The sequence below is a fragment of the Colletotrichum gloeosporioides genome (genome assembly GCF_011800055.1).
Source record: "Colletotrichum gloeosporioides strain Lc1 chromosome Unknown consensus_41, whole genome shotgun sequence".
Taxonomy (NCBI): domain Eukaryota; kingdom Fungi; phylum Ascomycota; class Sordariomycetes; order Glomerellales; family Glomerellaceae; genus Colletotrichum; species Colletotrichum gloeosporioides.
Window position 1 is genome coordinate 189096 of NW_025544686.1, and position 22333 is coordinate 211428.

Below are 22333 nucleotides of genomic sequence, written 5' to 3' on the forward strand. Positions count from 1 at the left end.
AGTGCGGGACAAAACATGGAGATTGCCATACAAACATGATTCTATGAAAGAGAGTTCAAACTCAATCTGTACTAGTCCTTGAAAGACCACTAGAAACGTTCGAGGGTTGCTTCTAACCTTAGTTATTAGCCCAAGCCTTCGCAAGAAGCTCTTCGACTGTCGTCAGGCGCAGCTCAGGAAACATGTCATTCAGGCGGCCCTCCTTAGGCAACGCACAAACACCGCTGACAACCATGAGACTGAATGCAACTGTCATCTGCTTCAAAAGCGCCACTGGGATGCCGCTCGACTCATCGGGAATCGACACCAAAGTTGCATCCCCGTTCTTGAGCTTCTCGACATCGTCGTAGACCACCTCGAACTTGGCATCTGCGATTGTGTCAGTCTGGCGATCTCAATGCTCGCGCTATTTTACCGGCCCATTACTAACTGTGATACTTCTCGAGAAGAGCTATGATTTCATTGAAAGTGGCGTCTGAGCCGCTGATGGAGGCAGTCTTGGGCCAATTGTCTTGGTCAAGAAGACGAACGATGAAGCGAGCGAGATCGATGGTGTACGTCATGCTCATGACATCGTTTCCGGTTCCCGGAACAACTGCCTTTCTGAGAGACATGTCGATGCCAGGGCTGAATGGCATCATGTAGGAGTGAACATTGGGCATGGCCCAGTAATCCATGAACAATCCTGCATAGATGCGAATGTACTCCAGGCCTGACTTCTCGATGGCCATCGCATTTGCCAGACGGTACTGCTCGCCAAAAGACTCATGGAGGTTGCTGTTTCAATTAGTTCCGTGTATCTCTGAAAGATGTCTTGAGTGGCTGTACTTCTTGTCAACAGGCGTGAAATACTCGCTGGGAACAAAGCGTTGAGTCGTCTTCGACTTATCAGCAGCCGCGATAAGGTTGATCTGAGCGTTGCTAGATTTCTCAGACTCCGGGTTCAAGGCGGAAATAACGGTGTCGATGTTGTGTTCTTCAAGGACTTTGACGAGAGCGTTGACATTTTCGTAGTCTACCTCGAGAAAGGAAGGAGCACCCGGGAGGGCGGGGGATGGAGACTTGAAAGACATTATATCAGCTTGTATCCAGTGAATGGAACGAATGAAAAGGCCGGTGTAATAGCCCCTAGGAGTAGTTTCAATCATCACAATAGGTGTAGTTACCTTGCGCCCCATTACGAAGAACTCATGTTTTCCGCTGAGCTGCAACTGCTCCACGATGGCTCTGCCAACTCCGCCCGTGCCTCCAGCGACAGCAACGATAACCATTTTGAAATGAAGTTTGGATAGACCGAAAACACGAAAGTGGTGGTTGCAGGACGGTTGCAGTTATTGTGAGTTATCGGGTTCGCATTCCAGTGGTTTCTCGTCGAGTCGTGGGAAATTCATCTTTGTTTATGTACCTTTCTGCGCTTGCTGACAGCGGCTTTGAACCAACATGTAAATATGGACAGAACATTCACCTCAACAGTTTCGCGGAGCGGAGCGGAGCCTTAAGCCTCTCCGCACTTCATTCATCGGCGGTGGGAACGCGCGGGATCCGCACCCGAAGGCCCGTGACAGGCTCCCGAGGCTTTCGACCGCCGGCCGGTCTCCGCACCGGGGTGATTGAGAACCCCGATGAATCAAATATGACAACATAAGTTGCAGAGACCAACAGTCTGAATCAGGCTGCTGCGAATGTGGGCCGAGAACTCAATAACTAGGTGGAACTCATCCTTGCCCGGGTCTAAGTCAACTGTCAGCTTGCGGGGCCCGAATCGGCACCTTCCGTTTAACTCCGGAAGCTTCGATGACACTGGGTCTATTCCCATGTGTCCAGGTGGATGAGATGACAGCACGAGGACAGTTTTACAGCACGGATGCGCAATGCCAAGAGCACCATGCAGACAGCGTATTTAGTAAAGATGATGTTGGTTGCATACTTGCAGCCACTACATAATGGATGCTCAAACCGAGCAAAGTAAGAGGAAAGCGAGTCAGGAAACGTATGAAAACTGAAGTACCAAATTCGTATCTATTTTGTGTGCCAACCATCTATGTGCAAACGCCTTGCTATGCTACTTCCCCCGAGACCCATCACCCCATCGCTGCCACATGCTATGAACCAACCCAGACACTAGGAAAGGAAATCAAAGAACGCCAGGATATGCAATGTTTAAATCCCGTCGTAGGACTTAAGAAGTGTACCCGGCAGCGGCGTCAGCAGCAGTAGCCTCAGCAAGCTTGGCAGTGCCGACGGAGACGGTGGGGATCCAACCTTGGGGGTTGACATCGGTACCGGTGGTGGCAATCTCCTCGCCAGTGGCGTTGACGCCGATGGTGATGTAGCCGACCAGGCCATCCTCGATGCTGTCGCCGAGAAGAGAGACGCTGATGAAGGGGTTGTAGCCGTCCTCGCTGGCGCTGGACAGGACAGAGTCCTCGTCGTTGGTGGTGCGGTTCAGGGTCTCAAGGTGAGAAGAGTAGGGGCTGACGGCGTAGACTTGGGAGAGCAGGTCCTCCTCGAAGAAGAGCTGGCCGACGTGCTGAATGGCGCTCTGACTGTAGGAGATGCCGCTGGATGCGTTGGCCTGGACGGCGACGTGGATGTGGGTGGAGCGGGAGACGTAGTAGCCGGGGAACTTGGTCAGGAACTCAATCATACCGTTGGAGTCGGAGACCTGGACGCCGCGAAGGAAGGTCTCGTCGTCGGTGGTGCCGTCGGAGCGCTTCTCCCAGCCGTCGAGGAGCTCAGAGGTGTCGGGGTCGATGCCGGTGAAGGAGGCATAGGATCCGGTGGCGTTGCAGTGCCAGATGGAGGCGGAGGCACCCTCCAAAGGCTCACAGGTGTTGATGTCCATGACGCCAATGTCGAAGTAGAAGTCGATGCCAGGCTGGGACTCGCGGAGGTCGTGGCGGTTCATCTCGCCGTCGACGCCGTAGGGACCGAAGATGGTCTCAGGGGCCAAGAGGCATGTGTTGTTCTGGATGGAGGTGTACTGGAGAGTGTTACGCTTGGACATGCCGTGGCTGCTGGGGACGATGTCGCCGTTGGCGACGCGGCGCTCGTAGAGGCGTTGGGAGCGCTTGGCGATGATTTCGGCCTTGCGCTTCTCAATGGCGGCGGCGCACTTGTTGGTAGAGCGACCAGCCAGGGCAGCCTCGCGTCTAATGTTCTCCTTGGTCAACTTCTCGGGATGAGCGAAGACCTCGGTGGCTGCCAGGGAGAGGGCAGTAAGAGCGAAGGTAGTGAACTTCATTGTTGCGGTTGAATAGAAAAGAAAAACCTGAGATGAAGTTGTTGAGATGGTTACTGGAGGAAGTGGTAAAAGTGAAAGTGGCTGAGAAGTGATTGGTAGAGGTAGAGGTAGTGAGTGAGTGAGTTGTGAATATGAATGTGATGAGGATGATGAATTGAATGATTACTTGTCGCGGAGAAGCTTCCTTTACTTATACAAAATCCCGTCATCTTGAAGTCGTCATGGTCTACGAGCCTCGTTGCTAGCCTCTACAGTCCAGCCTCTCTGCCTTACGCCTCCTATCGCATGACGCCTAATTACGACCGTCCCCTGTACCGTCGGTGTTGTCCCGATAGAGTGCTGTGGGTATTGCTGCGGACGGTTAACTGGGGTGACGATTCGTAATTGACTGACGTCCCATTGGCCGACCAGCTGTATTCTCGACCTGTAGAGGCTCTCCATGTGGCCCAGAATAGAGTGTGGTAGTAGCTTAGCATGAAATTCTACGGGCAGAATGGTAAGGGGCCGGTATAAGCCATCCGGGAGGTGGGAGGCCAAGCCGTCGGGAGGTGGGATTCGGACCCGCTCCGCGGGACTCAGCCCACCGGGGACCGGGCCCATTCCCTACCGGAGCCGAAAATTTGGACCTCGGCGACCACGAAAAGCCTCCATCGCCATCATCTCACTGACGCGTTTCCCGGTCTTACGTGACCTCGAGGCGGAATTGGCGATCCTCCTTACTCTATCCAAAATAGACGCGCTCCTCATGCACCAAGCTTTTATATGAAAGGGGGGCCTTATGGGACGAACTTTTGACAGCCAACAATTGTAAACGTCTGATTTTTTGTTCCTTTGCGTCTGATGGCGTATGCTGTAAGGATCTGTCTGAAGCCCAGGAATTTGGTCAGTCCAATGGGTTCTCTGGGGTCATCGATGTGAATGGCACCTTGGCGTAACGGCATTTCCGTCTGTGCTACCATAGGGCTGGTAGACAGACCCAAGAGCCCCTTCGACAATGATACGTTGATTTTCTTGATGTTGGAGTATTCCTCGTAGGGAGTCGCGCAGGTTGTATCGTTACCTTCTTGAGTCCAATTAGGCAAGTTTCCAGGAAGGGATGCGAATGCTTGGCATCATGGCATAACAGCCACATGGTCGCACAATTCTTTTCAGTCGGCCTGCTTATTGCAATTCCTCTGATGTACCCTCTATCGACCGCTTCGGGGTATTCTAGCCAACTCCAGGTTTTGGTGGTGCGTGTTGAACGACGCGTCGTCATAACATCCGGTGGGATGGATAGGCTGAGTAGCGTACGTAACTGTTATTAGCACCAACGACCACACGTTCCCCAATTTTGCCCTACGACGGAAGAAAAAAGCGCGGAGAGTGGCGGAGTAAGTGATAACGCCCAATTGCATTTCACTACATCAACTTGACAGGATAACTGTAGAGAACGGAAGCACCGTGATTGGCGGGTAGGTTCCTCCCACACCGGGTTCACCCTTGTGAGCAATCAAACCGAGGAACACCGCTGTATGTCTCCATCTCTGGGACGGAAGACTCCGATGGCACATATAGGACGAGGATAATACGAAAGCCCAACGCCAAGTTTAAACGGAGTCTAGAACCCGGAAGCAGACTGACTGCGCTCAGAATGGAGTGAAACCTGAGGTTAAAGGAGTGCCAATCTGCACACCAAAGCCTTTACAAAACCCAAGAGGCCCCCCTCATGTCACGATCAATCACACGAACACCAATAACTTTCTTTGAAGAAAAAAAGTGAATTAGCAGAGCCGAACTAACTATCTACTGCTAGAAGAAAAGGCTGTCTGATGACAGGTGGCCATCCAATTAGCTGCCCACCAGGGGTCTTGAGCCATCAGAATCTCAAAATCCGTCCAAAGAAATCTGGTCGCTTAAGCCTCGAAGTCAACCTCACGCTTGGCAGCAGGAGCGGCGGCAGCAGCGCCAGCGGGAGGGATCTGGATGGCCATGACGCCACCGAAGGGGCCGGCGCCGTTGTTGTTGGCGATCTTGACCAAGCAGACGTTCTGCAGGTTTCCGGAGGTACCCGTGCACTGGGTGCCGTCGGGGACGGAGAAGGCCATGGGCTGTGGAGAAATGAGACGTTAGCCGCTGGACTTTTACCACATTGCGCAGAGACTTGAAGGTGTTACTTACGAAGTCCTTGTTGACGTTGGCAGCACGCTTGTAGATGGCACGCTCGAAGAGGTCACGGGCGTTCTTCTGGCCGGGGACCTGGCCGTTGGGCCTGATGTTTCCGTTGTTGCCGGGAACGTTCTGGGTGGCGGTGAGCTCGACGCCGTTGGCGAAGGAACCGGTGCCGGTGGGGTCGAGGACAGCGCGGAGAGGGCCGGCACCGTCGGTGGTGACGACGTGGAAGGTTCCGGAGATGCTGCCGCCGGTGGAGGAGACCTGGGGAAGGGTGCCGCCGGACATGGCGTTGGCGGCGTCAATGTCGGCAACCTGGACCTTGCCGTTGCCGGTGGTGCGGCCGAGACCGTCGGTCATGATGTTCTTGCTCTTGAAGACAGTGGTGTCGACTTCAGTCTGGATTGTATGGTGGTTAGCGTGCGCTTCGTTGGAGTGACTACTGTTATAAAGAGACTAACCTTCCTGTTGGGGCCGGTGAGAGGAACAACACCGCCCTGGTTGGCAAGAGCAGTGCCGTTGCCGCCGAGGTTGCCAGTCAGGACGACAGGCTTGCCGTGGGCGGCGACCAGGGGAGCGGCTGCGAGAGCGAAGAGGAGGGTCTTGGAAACCATTTTGATTGATTGAACGTTGGACGTTGAAAAAAGGATTTTGAGTTAATTAAAGATGGCGGGATGGCGATTAGACTGGTTTGAGAGAAATTGGAAGCGACGGAAAGTCTGACGCACGAATCAATCGGCGAGATAGAAGATAAGAAGTTAATAGAAGAGAAGAAAGAAGAAGACACTGCTGAAGAATAGAGAGGGACATGAACTGAAGGGCGGATGATCTCGAGATCTTTATACTCGAGCTTAGAAAGTGATGTCTACAGTCTCTACTCTTGGGGGGAAATGTTTGTACGCCAAGAGTCGCGTCCCGAGAGCTCGTAGCTCCGCGGCTAGACATGCCGACCCATGAACCCTTCCGTTGCCCTTCGTCCTCGATTCAGACAATTCGGCGAGCCCTTCAAACTGGACCTATCCCCAATAGGGTCAGGGACGAAGCGACAGGTACCCCCATCATGTCTGAGGCACGTGAAACGTCGCGAGATCTTCAACGTCGCTAGCCCTGCGGCGGGTGGTTGTGGGGGGGGGAGGGGCGCGCGGGGAGAGGCGATTGATGTGAGTGAGCATGTGTGTAGGTCCATCCCAATATCGACAAGGCTCTCTTTCGGGCGACATCCGTGGCATTCAACGGCGGAGCGATGGCAGCGCGCTAAAGAGACTCAGGCAAAACCTGCCGTTGAAGGGGCCTACCTTACCGCAGATCCTTCAGCTGAGGGACACACGCAGCGCATGCAGGCCAAACACACCTTATCTGCATGTCCTAAGAAGCCTGACGTGCCAACGAGCGAATCACAGCTCTTTCCGATGTAGAACGAGGGAATGTCGAAAGCATGATGTTAAGATTGTCAATTGTCATAATTGAGCCCATGTCTTTTGCTCTTCCTACCTTAATGTTAAAAGGAGTTTTAATTATGTTGTTGGCGTTGTTAATGTCTGTTACTGACAACCCCAACCCCGCGCGCGTGAACCTTGTCATTCATTTTCATCTGAGGGGGGGCTCAATTGGCGCCGAACCTGTAAGCCGAACTCGTACGCCGAACTTGCATCAGCCGAAAAAGCCACAAACCCCCTTCTTCGATCTCCTCGGTTTCTGAACCGCGGCGCTCTGACGAAATAATTTCCCCGAGGAACTGTCTGCCGACGGCAATGTCATTGCTCGGTGCGGTGTCTGTTGCCGCTCTCGCTACCGTTCTCCACCATCGAAAAGGACGATCTTGAAACGCCTGCTGGGCCACGTTGGGATATGGGAAACTGTAGTCGGGGAGCGCGGGCTGCTCACCCCGGACGCATATTGTTTCACTTGCCAAGAGCACCATCACCTTAGCGGGGCTTCTTCGAAGACAACTTGCGGCTCAATTGGCCGTCAGATCTGGCACATTTCGCAGAGATGAGATGAAGCTGAAGGACGCTGGGAGACAGAGACAGAAGGAGAGGGGAGACGAGATGCAACGCATGACGGCCTGAGGTATTGGACGACACTGACACGCGCGTGTCATCTGTCGCCTGTCACCTGTCATCCGTCATGCTCGAACCTGCTGCTCGCTGTCTGTGTCTCTGTCTGGCGTGTGTGCACTGCATGCCTCTTCCTTTCGCCTCTTTCGCGCTGAACTCGCTGTGTCCGCGGGCTCCCTGGCCCCCGCTCCCCTTGTCGCATGCCCTTCACCGCACACCCCTTTCTTCCCTCGCCCGCGTCTGAATAGCTGCTAGGTCTGAACTGTTTGGCCGAATGAACTGTGGCTGTGATGAGACTTTGCACAGACCAGATGACGCCGCTGGGAGCTGTCAAACTCGGGTGTTTTTGCCGTTGTCGTTCTCTCGGTAAATCGCCAAGGCACTTGACTTGCCAAGGCACGCGGCGACGAACACATCGCTTCGTGCCGAGAACTGGCTGTAAGGCTGCAATAGGCAGTGCAAAGGAGATGGCAAAAGCTTAGCAGTCTGGGTGCTGTTGGTGAGGTACTGATCTTCCACAGCATTTAGGAGATTTTCCCGCGTCTAGGTTGATCGACGCCGATCTTCCAACCTACCCAGAGAAACACCCCTTCGCTGCTTTTTCGGTTGTACTGCCGAATCCAATGATTTTCCCACCCTGCAAATCCGGAGACGAGACAGCGAGAGAAGAAGAAAGAATGGGCAACATGAAGCATGCGGAAACCAGGCTAGCGCAGGTCGCATCCTCACTGGCGGTAAGCCGGCATCACCCCTGTCGAGCCAGGGGCCCGACTCGAGGACATCAAGGATGCACGAGGTTTGTCAGAAAACCTCCCCCATCCACTTTCGTGTCTCAAAGCAGCCATACATCATGGGTTAAGGCAGAGACCCAGTCGACCAGCAGCCCAACACCATGGCGCCTCAAACGACAACGTCAGATCTCCCTGCCCACACGTGTGTCCCATAATATCCCTCGAATCAACGACATCACCGCCGTCTCCACCGCGATCCAAAACAGCAAAACTACCCTCTGCGAGATGTCTGTAGACTCTGAGAACGAATCGCGCACCGTTTGTCGGGGGCTTCCAGAAAGCCATCGCTTACCAACCTGGCTCTCATATGGATGGGGGATGGCCAGCCACGAAGGTCGCCATCGTTTGTCCCATGCCCCCTATCCATAACGAAATGCCCTGTTTCGTATCGTCTGAAAAGTGGCACTTGCGATGGAATCAACCTGCCCCCTTTTCGAGGTGTGAGAAAGTCCGAACCGTTGACATTGACATTGACATTGCCAAGTCGGGATGATTACCCAGGTCCTAACCCAAAGTTCAAAGTTGATGATCCCTACTTGGTCTCTCCCGCGGTCTCATGCGAAAATGCCGCAACAGAAGGGCCGCTTACAGATGCGAATCTGAGAGGACCTCTTTTGTGTCCCACACCACACTCTTGATGCTTCACTGCCACCACAATACAAGCTCATGGCCAACAAACAGATCGACAAAACTCACAGCATAATTCGTAGTCGTCCACCGCCAAGCCGCGTCAAAGGTGCCGACCCGTCTCACTCGGCGGGGCTGGATGTTCAACTGCAACCCATCTGTTCCATGCGGAAGAAGGAGGAGATGTGCTTTTCGACACTGCCTACACCGAGACTCACTGCAGGAATGCAAGATCTCCGCTGGCTGCTAGGCTCGCTCCTGCCCTTTCTGCGTACGCAATGATGATCTCGTCTGGGTCACACTGTCGTTTGGTTCAACCATCATGAGGCCTGATCTTGTTTCGGTCATGGATGCCATTTTCTCTATTCTGCCAATGACCGGAGGTAGAGACTATACACCCGAAAACATCACGCCGATCAAATGCCAATGATAAGTGATGCACAAGATGAAAGTGTAAAAGCTCTTTGACCTTCCTCCTCTGAGCAACACATGATGTGTGCGAAGATAGCTATGTCATGCTACCGAGCCTCAAATGTACGACTGAGGAGCTGATTTAGCCGCAGAATTGTGTTTTGGACCAATGCACAAGGTGAGGATGAACGTTGAATTTCCTGCTCTAGTTATGACTTTGTTTTGCATGCATGTAGACCTTCTGCAATAGACATACTGAGTAGAGTTATTTGCATGTCTAAATACGAGAACGTCGCACTTCAGACGACCCCGTGTATATATAAAGCAGAAAACTGGTGAAACAGGGGGTGATTGATCCCTGTGCTGCAGCATTCGTATTGAGTGCGACCCAACAGGCCTGGTAAAACACTTCGTTCACTTTCATAGCACTGGTGTTTTTTGAGCCTAAGGCGGTATGCATCGACAGGTTTTGGCCAACAGTGAAACTCGAGAGCCTGTGGCGGTTGCTCCTTCGAAGAACTCCCAATGGACTCCAGAGACACCCTTCTCTCCCCCTGTGATTTAATTATGATTGGCAAAGTTGAGGAAGATGACCATTGTGAACTCGAGGCGAATCGTCAGTTGGTGACTGCGTGACTGCGCAGCAGTAGTAGATGAAAGGAAGCAGTGATGGCGCATGGATGGTATTAAATACTAGACTAGCCGCTAGAGAGACGCATTTCTCAATGCGCTGCGTCGGGCCTGCGTGAAACCATCAACTGCCTGTCTGCTTTGCTTATGGTTGTCGGTGAGTGCGCTCGCCGGAAGACGGCGGGGTAAAAGCTCACGGCCCCGACCCGTCCGGGCTCGCGCTAGTTCGGCACTGGCCGGTTCGGTCCGTCAACCGTCGCAAGCTCGGCGCAGTTCCCTCCACGCGGGCCTGGGCCCGACACGGCGTTTCTCGGCGTTCGGATCTGGAGAAGCTAGCTGCATGCAAGGGTGCAGCGGCAGTTATCATGCATCGCCCACCTGCTGATCCAGAAGATAGCGAGTATTCGTCTGTGGACACCAAGAAGTTGCTTCCAACCACCAGAATATCGAAATTCCAAAAGAACATTAGTTCCACGCACTTGAAGTCATTATTGAAAGTTGTCTAACTTGGTGCTGAGGTCCAAATATCGCCAAGACTAGGCGGGACGCTAGTGAACGCTGCCAAGCGTCTGACAACCGGATGGACTCAGATCAGATGGCTACGATCATGGTCCCCGCCCTCTCCAACAAACGCCCGGTTACCATTCCAGGTGAAAGGGAGAATTCTAAAGTCTGGTGCAACAAGTCTGATGTATTTACTAGATAGCTTGCAGTGCAACAATAATGTCATTGGTAAAGCAGACTTGCCCCGCCCGCGAGGCCCCACTACCCCGGCTCGCACGACATCAGATAGGCGGCGGATGATCTACCCGTACCTCGACCGGGATGGAGACACCGCCGGGTCGGCTCCCGATATCATCAACGGCAACCCCAACACCCCGAGAATGCTCCGAGTTGTCTCTCGGAACTGCAACCGACGACGACTATAAGTCGTGGTATAAGTAGGTAATTCTTTATCGTGATCAAGCAAGTTTATCGTGCGTTTAATCAATTCTATGGAAGTTTTTGAGAGACTCATCAAGAGTAAGGACCCCTTGCATCCCGTGTCTACGTCTATACAGTAGAACCATATCACGAGGTCGTATACATGTTTGCTTACTGTAACGGTCGTCAAAGTGTCGAGCCTCGTTCCTCTTACCATTATCAAGGGCGCTGGCCACGAGTTCATCCCCCTCCCCGAGGGCGAGAACGCCACCGTTGCCGACTTCCACTCGTATGTTCCTTCCAACCCAATAGCGCACATGACGAAGTCTGACATCCCAATAGGATCCGCACAAAGACCACCGACTCTCCCGCCCACTTCACGTCGGGCTTCTACAAGATTGTCGCCGGCCCTTCCCGCCCCGCCCACTACACTTTTGAGGAGACCAAGTACGTCCTCAGTGGTCAGATCGATATCTTGGTAAGTCCATCTCAATGAGCATATCATGGGACTTTTGCACTGACGAATACATTCCCAATAGGACGAAGCTACTGGAATTACTCACCACCTTGTCCCCGGCGACTTTGCCTTCTTCCATGTTGGATCGAAGGTCCAGGTAAGTTTTACTTAGCTTCCATATAGGATATGGGTCTAATATCTTCATCAACCTAAGTTCTCCACCAAGTCCGAGGGCCTTGCCTTTTACGCGGTTACCAGGCCTGTGCGAGTTGCTCACCCAAATCTTGTTGGTAGAGAGGAAGATGTGAAATCTAAGCTTTAAGAGGAAATATAACTCAACACAACATGAGCGTCGTATATTGCACCTAGGTGTTGCTCAAACACATTAAAACATCATACTTTGGGCACAGTCTCAAAGGTCACTAAGGCAATTATCATTTTGCGTCATTGTAATGATCTAGGCGGCGCGAAGCCCATATCAATTGATCTTTTCCCAGTAAAGGGATTCAATTTCAACGTATCTCATTTATGAACAATCCCCATGGCAGCATTCACGAGCCCCTTGCGGATGATTATTAGTATGACCATATGAACTTGATAGCCGATAGCATATTGAAGGCTATACGTGGACGGCTGCGATTGGGAATCTTAATTATTCTGTACCAAACATAAGTCACTACCACTCTATTTTAAGCAACAGAGAATTAAGAAATATATCCTATATCCTTTTGGTCGAAAGATAAATTGGGCATCTAGACGTTTGTAAGAAGACAACGGCATAGCCATAAACCCATTTCATGTTCTTTGTAACAATCTTTGATGCGTTGCCTAAGGATTCACAAAATGCGTCCGAGTGCTTGTCGGGTTTACGTTCGCACTCATTGCTATCGGTGAGAATTGTGTTGCTTGATCGGGTCGTTGGGCAAAGAGGTTTCGGGCCCCCCCTTGCCCATGAGAAAAGGGTTTGAAGACAGGATGTACCTTGAGCCATTCCACGATCCTCCTCAAAGACTCCTTTACTTTCTCGCTAGTAGCATGCTCTACTGCTTCACCATCAGGATAGTTTACTCGATAGATCCATAAAGCACATCGTTTGTCGCAAGTGTGAGGTTCCGAGATGGCAGCAATTTGCTGGATGTTCTTGGCGGTTTTGCTCGAAGTATCCATGTGTGTTGAGTGTTTCGCAGATAATGCTCGTAAGTCTACTGCAATGTCTCGAAAGCAGATCTGGAACTGAGGTCGAAGACCATCCAAAGTTTCCATTGCACCTGATATCATCTCCAGGTCTCGCCCCTTGACGAAGGTTCTCTTGTCTGTTGGGGATGATTTGTACTTCAATTCGTACTTGTCGACGAGTTCAAATACTTTCTTCAGATTATCAGCTTGACCATGTGAACAGCAATGACGAACGATACGCTTGAGGCTTGTTCCGAGGGCCGGAGGAGTGAACAAGAGATCTGGCATGCAATAAGTGACCAAACGGTCTTCGATCTTTAACTTGTTGTCGATCAATTCCAGTGCTTCAACAACAGAATGCTGATATGAATTGAGTCGACTTATGGTAGCCAGAGCAAAAGATGCCAGCGGGCGCAGTCTTTGGTACTCGTCCATGGCTAGTAGCTCGAACGGAGTGCTCATGACATTGGAAAAGTTCTTTTTGAGCGCACCAAAGTGACCGTGGATGTGGCTGTTGATCAATTGGTCCGCCATTAAGCGCTTGGGCGTAGGTCGTGACGACTTGCCAATACCAAGGTAACCATGTGATATGTTGGCTATCTTTCTTTCAACCTCTTGTTGATCGATAAACCAGCTACCACTTCGACTGGGGTCACGGAGGAAGACGTCGACAGTCTGGTGGATAAGCTGCGCTGTCATACTTGAAATATCGGATGATGACTGAACGAGACGGCTGTCTTCTTCGTAAGGCGATTGAGATATCAGTGGTACGAATTCAACCAAAGGACCGCAATGTTCATAGACGATATTCCTGAAGTGATTCCAGTCGAGCTCGCCGTTGGGTGTCTGCATGAGCAAAGTTTTCCTATCCTGCAACAGTTTTGTTGAGTAGTCCTCTCCTGGAATAAATTTAGACAGTGCCATTGCCTCTCTTAGCTGCGGTAGTTGCAATGCTTCGATGTTTGGAGATACGACAATCCACGCAAAGATTTCCTTTGCAGTAGCTTCTTCCTCAGGGCTCATGGATTTGGAGAGTCGTCTCAACGAGTGGGCATAAAGACTTTCTAATTCCAAGGGCAAAGACTCGATGGCTCGCCAAAGCTCCTCTTCTGTGAAGCCTGTTCGTCGCTTAAAATCCGTCTCAATCTCGCGGAAAACTAGTCGCACCCAAAGTATGACTCCAGATGAGTTGTTTCGAAGGTAAGATTCGATCTTCCTTAGGGTCGGGTCCGATACTTCTGTCTGTGGTTCTCCCATTGCGCTTGTTTTCGGGGGTTGTGTTGAAGTGAGTCTGCGGCCCCAAGCACTACTCAGTTCATTGATACCATGGCGTATGACATCGTTTATGTCCCTTTCATTGCAGCCTTCCATGAGAATCTTGAAGAAACCTTGAGACTGCTTCTCGATCTCCGGCAAATGTCTGCTAAGAAGTATGATGCGTGTTCGCCCCGGTCTGTGATAAAGCTCGTGGAACATGTCCAACACCGCAGCTCTGCAACTTGGCTCCGAATCTGATTCATCGAATCCATCAATGACGATGATTGTGGGTCGCATACAAGTATCCCGGGATAAGCCGACTAAAGCCTTTTGCAAGACTGCTTGAGACCATAATTCGATTTGGCCCCTAGAATGACTTTGCTGGTCTCGATAGTGCGGCCTGATTGCGAGGAACGCATCCTTGTTCATGAACAATATCTGATACATGATCGCTCGCAACATGAACGAGTGTCGTACGCCGATTTCTAAATCGCGAGATGTGTAAAACCAACTGCAAAATGACCAGTCTGTGTTCGATTTGTGTCGGAACCGATGTTGGATTGACTTGGCAAGTACTGACTTTCCACTTCCTGGCTTACCAGAAATCCAGAGCAGACCACCTTCTTGTTCCCATTTACGGTAGTCATCGTGATTCCAAAGCCATTTGTTCGTTTTTCGCAGAGCCGTTTCGATCTGATCGCGTCGGCGATGCATATTTGGAAATTGCAGGCTTTGAAGACACTCTGGAGAAGGTCAGCGACATCGCACGAGAACCTTGACCTTTACCCTAACACTAACCTTGGTACTCGGTGTTCTCATCAAAGGAAATTGATGGCATGTGCCGACACCATTCACTAGAGGCAACAGCATGATCATGCTGATTCGTATCAAGACATAACATAATCTTCACATGCGATGTCATGCGTTCAAGAATCTCCATAAACGCAGAACAATCCTTCGCCGGTGTAATCTCCACACAGTCGATGACAAAGACAATACCCGAGTCCTTATCTGGATAGTTGTCAAGGAGTGAAAGAATGGAAGTGGCAATGATGTCCAAGTGACTTTGATTCAAAAGTCGAATCCGCCAATGCCAGTCCTCCGAATGAGCCATAAAAGGGATCAATGCCGTCGTCTGTAAGGCATCGGGCTTCAGATTGGAGCAGAGATCTCTCAAACCTGACTGGACTTCCAGCGAAAAGGAAAGAAGTATTGAAGCAATATTAGACTTGAAGTCAAGCTCCTGAGACCCCCAGTTTTGCGTAGCTAATTGAGCAAACATGCTCCAAAGCGCCTGGCAAGGGTGAAGGAATTTATAGCCGGTGGCAGTTGAAGATTTGGTACCACCAGTAAAGACTGAAGAGAAAGAGAAGTAGCATCCTACTGAACGCACGCCCTCTAACTGAGACTGAGAGACGGCGAGTCCAAGCCGGCTTGGTGTCATTGCTGATGTTGAGTTCCTGCGGTACCATATCATGCGACTCCTTGGATGGGATTCAGAAGACGAGCGAAGCCAAGATTTTCCAGCATTACAGTGGCGAAACCAGTCTAAAGATTTGTCGAGCGACTCATCAGTATCGTTCTTGGCAAATAGGACCCCCTTTATCTGTCGCAGTTCCAGTGCGGTAGTCTCTATCTCGTGCACGACGCCATCCAACCCCAAGGCGGAAACGACTTGCAAAGGGCTGATTTTGATCAAGTCGAAGGTGGATTTCTTCAATTCGGGAATCCTCGCCCCTGGATCATTTGTTGGACTGCTTATCAGCCATCGTAGTCTGTCGGACTTCGCAGAGGTGAACCGCACCAACTGAATGAACTTGCGAAGAACATCTTTGTCAGGGCTGGACGACATAGGGGAAGGGTCGAAGGACAGTCCGTCCACCACCAAAAAGACCTTCCTGTGGTCATCTTCTGAGACGCACGTGTCTAGGGTGGTCTCCAAGAGCTTGACCAGACTATCTAGCCTGGAATCGTCACTGTCGCTATCTCCGATCTGGGCTCCGTAGTCTTGTTCTGTCCGGTGAAATGCCGAGGCTGGGAAATTTGGATTCATCAGCAGGGTGTATGATAACGCAGAGAGTATTTCGACAACTGTGGTTCGATTCTCTTCGTTTTCGGTCCGTCTACAGAAAACGTATGCTAGAAACGCCATGTCCGAATCGTGGATTGAAGTCGAGGAAATGATGTCAATGATCTTCGAGGATAACAAAGAATGACCTGCGCCAGAAATGTCTTGGAACCAAATAGCTTGCTGGGTGCCTTCGGCCATCCATTCGCTTATTTGAGAGTCGCGTATCAAGTCGTTGAATGCGGTGTCTCGCCAAGAGCCATGATCGCAGTCGACATCTTTCTTTGTGATCCGCGGATGGTCTCTGAATAACCTGTATAAAACATCCAGGATTATGGGATCTATTAGAAGGGAAGAAATGAGTAAATATTTTGCAATTGATTCATAGACACTTGGAAAACGTGTCAGAGATTGCCTACCACCGTAATGGCAATCAACTAATTCATGCGTTTCACTAACCTCTGCGTTCATCCTTCGAATTCACGGTACGTGGGATCAACTCCAACAGATGTCGAGCAAACACAGCCGCATTCCCCGCTGCGTAAGATTTCCAGACATCATTTTTGTGAGAGTCTGCATAATCTGAGATCCCCCGAATCACCAGACACGGGCTATTGGCATCGACACCCGCAACTTCCATCTCGATGCATAGTATTCCGCCACACAATCTGCTTATTTCATCTCGTCGCTGGCCATCTTGTATAACGGAGCCGCCGGTGGCTATTCTCCCAAAATGAAAGACGAATTCTCTGGCGTGTTCTGACGTACGCGCCGGACGCGACACAAGACCGGTCGTGCTCTGTTGGCACCTGGTACAGTTCCCATAATCGCCAGTGTGCTTAAAATCAGCTTTGAATAATCTGTCGTGCTCAAGACCTGGGTGAGAGAATTTTTTGCGGTTCTCGTCCGAAGATCGAAGCTTATCGAGGTAGACATCGAACTCGGTTTCGTGTAATTCATGGTCGTTCTGGAGGGCACTAATGGCACTCAGAGAACCCCACTGAGGCCGATTGGAATGGTCGAGTATCTCAAATTCCCCGCCGACGTGTGTTCTGCCAGCCTCATAATTAATGGTGGATAGCCTGCTCTTGTCGGTTGACCACCCGACAACAACATCCCCTAGATGAATATCCTTGAGAGGATCGGACTGAGGCTGACTGAGAGGAACACCCCCACCAATCCCCACAAGCAATGCTATCTTGATGTTGGGGAATGTTCTGAACACGGAACTTGTCAGTCGTGCTGCATTAACGTTGCCAGTCATTGCAAGAGGCAAACTGGCCAAGACCACGTTGTGCTTTCCCATTGATCCGAATTTGTAAACATTGTCGTCGTAATTGGAGTCATAATCTGGCGTTTGATGTTTAGTGTCCAGGAGGAGTCGTGCGGGCGATAACTCGACGTTAGAGACTGGACAAATCCAAGCGACGTTGTAATCGTGCCGCATAAGTTTTACTGCTTTCCTCTTTGTCCCTCCCGACGACATCTTGATCTGAACTTCTGGAGGGAACAAGGTCGTTCTTGAAGTGGCGATTTCCAATAAGTGATGAACAGTGAGAGCATGGGAAAGGAAGGAGTATCTAAATGTCGAGGCCGAGGGCTGGGACGAAGAGAAACCGGGCATGAAACCAGGCGCGGACGGAGGCGGTATTCTTATGCACCATGTACGAGCTGCGCCTACATAATGGGTGCCTTGGTCGAGCACCGCCTTGCTACCGTGCTTATCGGACCGTTGTCTGTCCGCCTCACAATTGCCTTAATTTCCCCCCTTTCCCCCGCCACGGCCTCAGTTCGACATGATTGGTGAAATATTTACGCAAAAGCTCGGTTTCATCGAGAACCTGCTCACCGAAGCGGGTCCTGGGCGGGGAATCGCTCTGCTCACCAATACGAACGCTGTTGACTTGTTAGCCAAGGACGCTCTGTATGCATATGTGACGCCATCTCATCTGCCAAGAAAAGAGCTAACACTGGTATATGGCGGCCATGGGTCATTATAGCCATGTCGCATCTCTGATTGTAAGACAGCGTGTGCAAGGGGGTGGGTATCTTAGGCAGACTCAACTGCTCTTGCGAGTTACGGGCGCGTAGGTCATCAGGAATAAAGGTGTATTATAGGAGTAACTATTCAGAAGGGTAGTCTATATCGTAGGCTAATATCTACACGCGTAACTTATATAATACTATATATTATATAATAGGCAGTGAGGCTATAGCTTAGATTAAGGGTATTATAATATACCTCCTTAGATATTATAGATAGCTAAAAAACCTATTCCTTACTGCTATATACCTAAAACCTATCTAAATTTATTATATAAAATATATAAAAATAGCTTTTAAAGTGATAAAGTAAATAAATAAATAAAATTAGCGTTTATAGTTATATTTATAGAATATAAGAGTGCTTAATAGGGTTACTTAGTTATTAAGGTAGGTTATAAATATATTTAGAATTAATGAAATTTCTTAATATAGTTAGTATAAGCTATTAGGTGTAAGTAGTAGAAGTAAATAAGACCTCTTATACCCTCTTATAATTAAATTTTTCTTTTTTAAACTACTTATAGTTTATAAAGGTAAGTTTTTAAAAATCCTAAATTACTTACTATAATACTTATATATTATTAAAATAATCGTTAGATTACTTAATATAATTATTAGAACCCTTACTAACTGTTTAATAAATAAAATTTATAATATCTATCTCTAAGAAGAAAGCTACTACTTATATATATAAGGTGTATAAGCGTGAGAAGGCTACTACTAATACTGCTGCTACTACTACTAGTAGCCTCCCCCCTATCTCTAATAATAATAATAATAATAAGGAGCTTACTATACCCCCTAGCCCCCTTATACCTCCCCCCCCCTATCCCCCCTATCTTATTATTAAGGAGGTTAAGGATAAGGGTAAGTATAATACCTTATATATATACTATCTAGAGTGTTTTAGTTATTAGAAGTGTTATACTAATTATTTAGAAATAGCTCCTTAAGGACCTTTTTGCTATAAGGTCTTTTATAAAGAGTATTTTAGGTCTACCCTTATAGGTAAGATTTAAGGTTATTATTATAACCTTATACCTACTCCTATTAGCGCTTCTAGTGTAAAATGCTATAAGAAGAATTAGTATATCTTATATGCTTCTACTTCTTATAGCTATCCTTATATCCTTTTAGTGCTTATTATAATGCTTTTTACTTATTACCTCTAGGAGGTTATAAAGTCTAACTCTATAGGCTAAGCTATAAGTATAATACCTTTTTAGAAATATTTCTTAATTTTAAGGGTGTTTTTTATATTTTAGAAGCGTTTTTTAATTTTTTACTAACTTTAAATATAGGATCTTAATTACTAAAGAGCTAATATTTAGTATACTTTTACCCTTACCTAAAGTAATATTACTAAGACCTCTACTTCTACTATACCTACCTTTATACCCCTAATTACCCCTACCTTTATACTTACTCTTCTTCTAGCTTCTACTACACCTATTATACCTATTACCCCTCTTATTACGCTTATTACCCTTAGTGTTATACTTACTATCTTCTCTCTACTTAATAGTAGATAGGGAGTCCCCCCTAGCCTTACTATAGCTAGTAGACTCCTTATAGCCACTTTAGCCTAATATTAATAGAGCTAGTTAGATATATTTACTACTACCTCTTATACTTATTAGAACTAAGTTTTATTATTAGGTTTAAAGGGTTTTTATATATATTTAGGGCTTTAGCTTAAGATAATATTTACTTTTAAGCTTTTTAGACTTACTTTTAAGCTCTTATAAGCTAAATTAGGCTTCTTAGCTATAAGGCTAAATATAGACTTTCTAGCTACTATACTACTTTATTTCTTATTATTCTTACTTTATATCCTTTATAATAAATATATATATATCTACTAGGTTTAATAATATATAAAAGTGTTTAAATTTACCTTTAGAAAGGTTTTTTATAAGACTATTAGTAGGTATTAAGTCTATAGGTATATAGGCTATATTAAAACTACCTTTTTTAGAACTCTTATTATAACTATATATTTTAGATATCTATATAGTAGAGATATATTACGATATATTCTCTATTACTAACTATAAGTTAGATTATCTATTAATTATTATAGTTAATCTTTTAGATATCTTTTCTTATATTTAACGCTATATTATAGAAGAGTTTTTTAAGTGCTATTACTTCTTTTATAATATTCTTAAGGCTTAGAAGCTCTACTTCTATTATAGATATTATAATAGTGTTTTAACGTATAGCTTTCTAATATATTACGCCTCTAAAGAGGAATATAATATATCTTTAGGCTGATCTCTATATTTCTTTATTATTAGTGAATAAGGTGTTATTTACGATTTAGAGAGCTTATATACCCCTTATATCTCTAAAGTAAAGAGCGAGGAAATATATTATATAGAGGTATTAGATTATTTAGTTAACTACTACTATATAGGCTAATAAAGGGTTTATAAGAAACTATAAGAGATATATAGCTATAAAGGCTATATCTAAGCGTACTATTATTACTAAATAAAGTATAGAACTAACTTTCTCTTAGTACTCCTTTATATATATAAGAGAAGCTTATTCTTTATTCTTCTTAAATTTCCTAAGGGGTAATAGAGTTATAAAATATATTCCTTCTTAAAGATTGAAATGCTTAGTAACCTTCTTAATATATAAGTTATATACTAAATAGACCTTTTAGGCTATATAATCTTTAACTACTTAGATCTTAAGATAGTACTTAATAGTACCTTAGTTCTTAAGTTTATATTTAGCTTTTAGCCTATTAATAATTTATTTTACTTTAGAGGAGTGATCTTAGTAGTATAGAATAAGTATATTATCTATATAGAATAAAACTAAGACCTAATATTTAGGATCTTAGAAGAGATATACCTCTTCTAAGCTTAAGGTAAGTTTTAGCCTCTTTAGAGTTATTAAGAAATACTTATACTAGAGGAGTAGTATATCTCTAAGGCTATATAAAGCTTTATTAAACTTTATATACCTTCCTTTATATTTAAAACCCTCTAGGAGTTAATAATAGATTAGAGGTCTATTTAGATCCCTCTCTATATTTAGGAAAGTGTTATCTATATTAAATTATTATACTTTAAGATTAAACTAAGTAACTAAAGCTATTATAACGTAAAAGGTTTTTATAATAAGAGTTACTATATATATGTTTTCTAGGGTACTTTTTTTCTAGAGGTCTCTTTATATATAGATTTTAGCCTTAAAATACTTTAGATTGCTATTTATATTAACCTTATATATAAATACCTATTTTAGAGGTAGGGGTTTTAATTATATAGATTATTAGTTAATTTCTTACTATATCCCTTTTTCTTATAGTTTCTTAATCTTAAGTTTTACTACCTCTATAAAGTGCTTATATAGATATTTTAGAAGTATTAGAAGTTTTTTCTAGTTTTAGGGAGGTAATTAGAGCTTAGATATATATATATCTCGCTCTAAATCCTTATTATTATGCTTCTATTTCTAACTTCTAATATAACTCTATATATATAAGTGAAGTGTTATATGCTTAGAAGAACTTTCTTCTGCTGCTTTCTTTATATTTAGTATAAATGTTATAAAGAAGGCCTCTTAGGTATATTAGTCTTTAATAGGGAGGACTTTTTCTTAGTATTTAATCTTAGAGAATAGCTATTCTAATTTATTTTTCTTATTAATTATATTAGAATAGGTCCTTAAGATATTATTAATAAATAAAATAAAGTCTTTAAATTGCTCTAAAGGCTATTAATTATATTAGCTTAAATAGCTTATCTTTCTGTAATTCTTCTGATTATAAGCTCTCTTTAGAGCTTCTTTTGAGCTTTTTATTTTATATACTTAGTTTATAACTTTATATATTCTATCTTTTAACTTAGAAAGGTTTTTAGGAGGTATTAATATTTTTTCTTCTTTATTTACGTTTAGTATTAGTATTTTAAGTTAAACTTAAGGTCTACTATTTTTACTCTAACCTTTATTAGGAGTAATATAAGTACTATTATCCCCCTCTAAAATATTTCTAACCTCTTTAGCTTATTTATGAGATTTATTATTAGATATATTTAGCATATTAGCTTCCCCTCTCTAGTTTCTAATTATAACTTAAGGTTCTAGAGTTTACTTAGGGGTAGGAAGACCTCTTAGAGGCTTCTTTTAGGTCTCTTTATATATTATAATATCTTATAACTATATAACTAAGGTTTCTTACTCTTTAAGAGTGTTTTCTATTATATTATTAGCTTATTTCTATATACTTAGAAGCTTAAGTATTAAGTTTAAGAATAACTTAAGCTTTAGTTCCTATTTAATAATATAATATATAATTTTAGCTAGTATTACTATATATTTATTCTTTTTTAAGTAGAACTTTAACTTATTAAACTATATATTATATGTTATAATTACTCTTTTAAGTATAAGTATTTAGATCCTATATAAGTTATATATATTATTAATATACCTAACTAGGTATCTAATATATCCCTATAGATATACCTTATA

The 22333-nt window shown here is 45.9% G+C and overlaps 6 protein-coding genes across 6 annotated transcripts; 1 reads left to right on the forward strand and 5 right to left on the reverse strand.

Annotated features, from left to right (window-relative positions):
• Positions 1–118: 118 nt before the first annotated feature.
• Positions 119–1271, reverse strand: GCG54_00005653 (Oxidoreductase swnN; the record flags this gene model as incomplete). Its single annotated transcript, XM_045405671.1, has 3 exons — positions 119–369; positions 431–777; positions 829–1271. 3 exons carry the CDS (start codon positions 1269–1271, stop codon positions 119–121), a joined length of 1041 nt encoding a protein of 346 aa, XP_045264773.1.
• A 908-nt stretch (positions 1272–2179) lies between these two features.
• GCG54_00005654 (uncharacterized protein) lies at positions 2180–3244 on the reverse strand (the record flags this gene model as incomplete). Its single annotated transcript, XM_045405672.1, has 1 exon — positions 2180–3244. The coding sequence occupies one exon, from the start codon at positions 3242–3244 to the stop codon at positions 2180–2182; it is 1065 nt and encodes a 354-aa protein (XP_045264774.1).
• A 1895-nt stretch (positions 3245–5139) lies between these two features.
• On the reverse strand, positions 5140–6009 carry GCG54_00005655 (uncharacterized protein; the record flags this gene model as incomplete). The annotated part of the gene is made up of 3 exons (XM_045405673.1): positions 5140–5334; positions 5405–5794; positions 5857–6009. 3 exons carry the CDS (start codon positions 6007–6009, stop codon positions 5140–5142), a joined length of 738 nt encoding a protein of 245 aa, XP_045264775.1.
• A 4966-nt stretch (positions 6010–10975) lies between these two features.
• GCG54_00005656 (uncharacterized protein) lies at positions 10976–11614 on the forward strand (the record flags this gene model as incomplete). Its single annotated transcript, XM_045405674.1, has 4 exons — positions 10976–11124; positions 11178–11313; positions 11375–11449; positions 11507–11614. Coding segments are annotated over 4 exons (468 nt in total), but the record flags the coding sequence as incomplete, so codon positions are not given.
• A 952-nt stretch (positions 11615–12566) lies between these two features.
• Positions 12567–14563, reverse strand: GCG54_00005657 (uncharacterized protein; the record flags this gene model as incomplete). Its single annotated transcript, XM_045405675.1, has 3 exons — positions 12567–12605; positions 12703–14468; positions 14524–14563. 3 exons carry the CDS (start codon positions 14561–14563, stop codon positions 12567–12569), a joined length of 1845 nt encoding a protein of 614 aa, XP_045264777.1.
• A 1457-nt stretch (positions 14564–16020) lies between these two features.
• Positions 16021–17279, reverse strand: GCG54_00005658 (uncharacterized protein; the record flags this gene model as incomplete). The annotated part of the gene is made up of 2 exons (XM_045405676.1): positions 16021–16106; positions 16253–17279. 2 exons carry the CDS (start codon positions 17277–17279, stop codon positions 16021–16023), a joined length of 1113 nt encoding a protein of 370 aa, XP_045264778.1.
• Positions 17280–22333: the final 5054 nt, after the last annotated feature.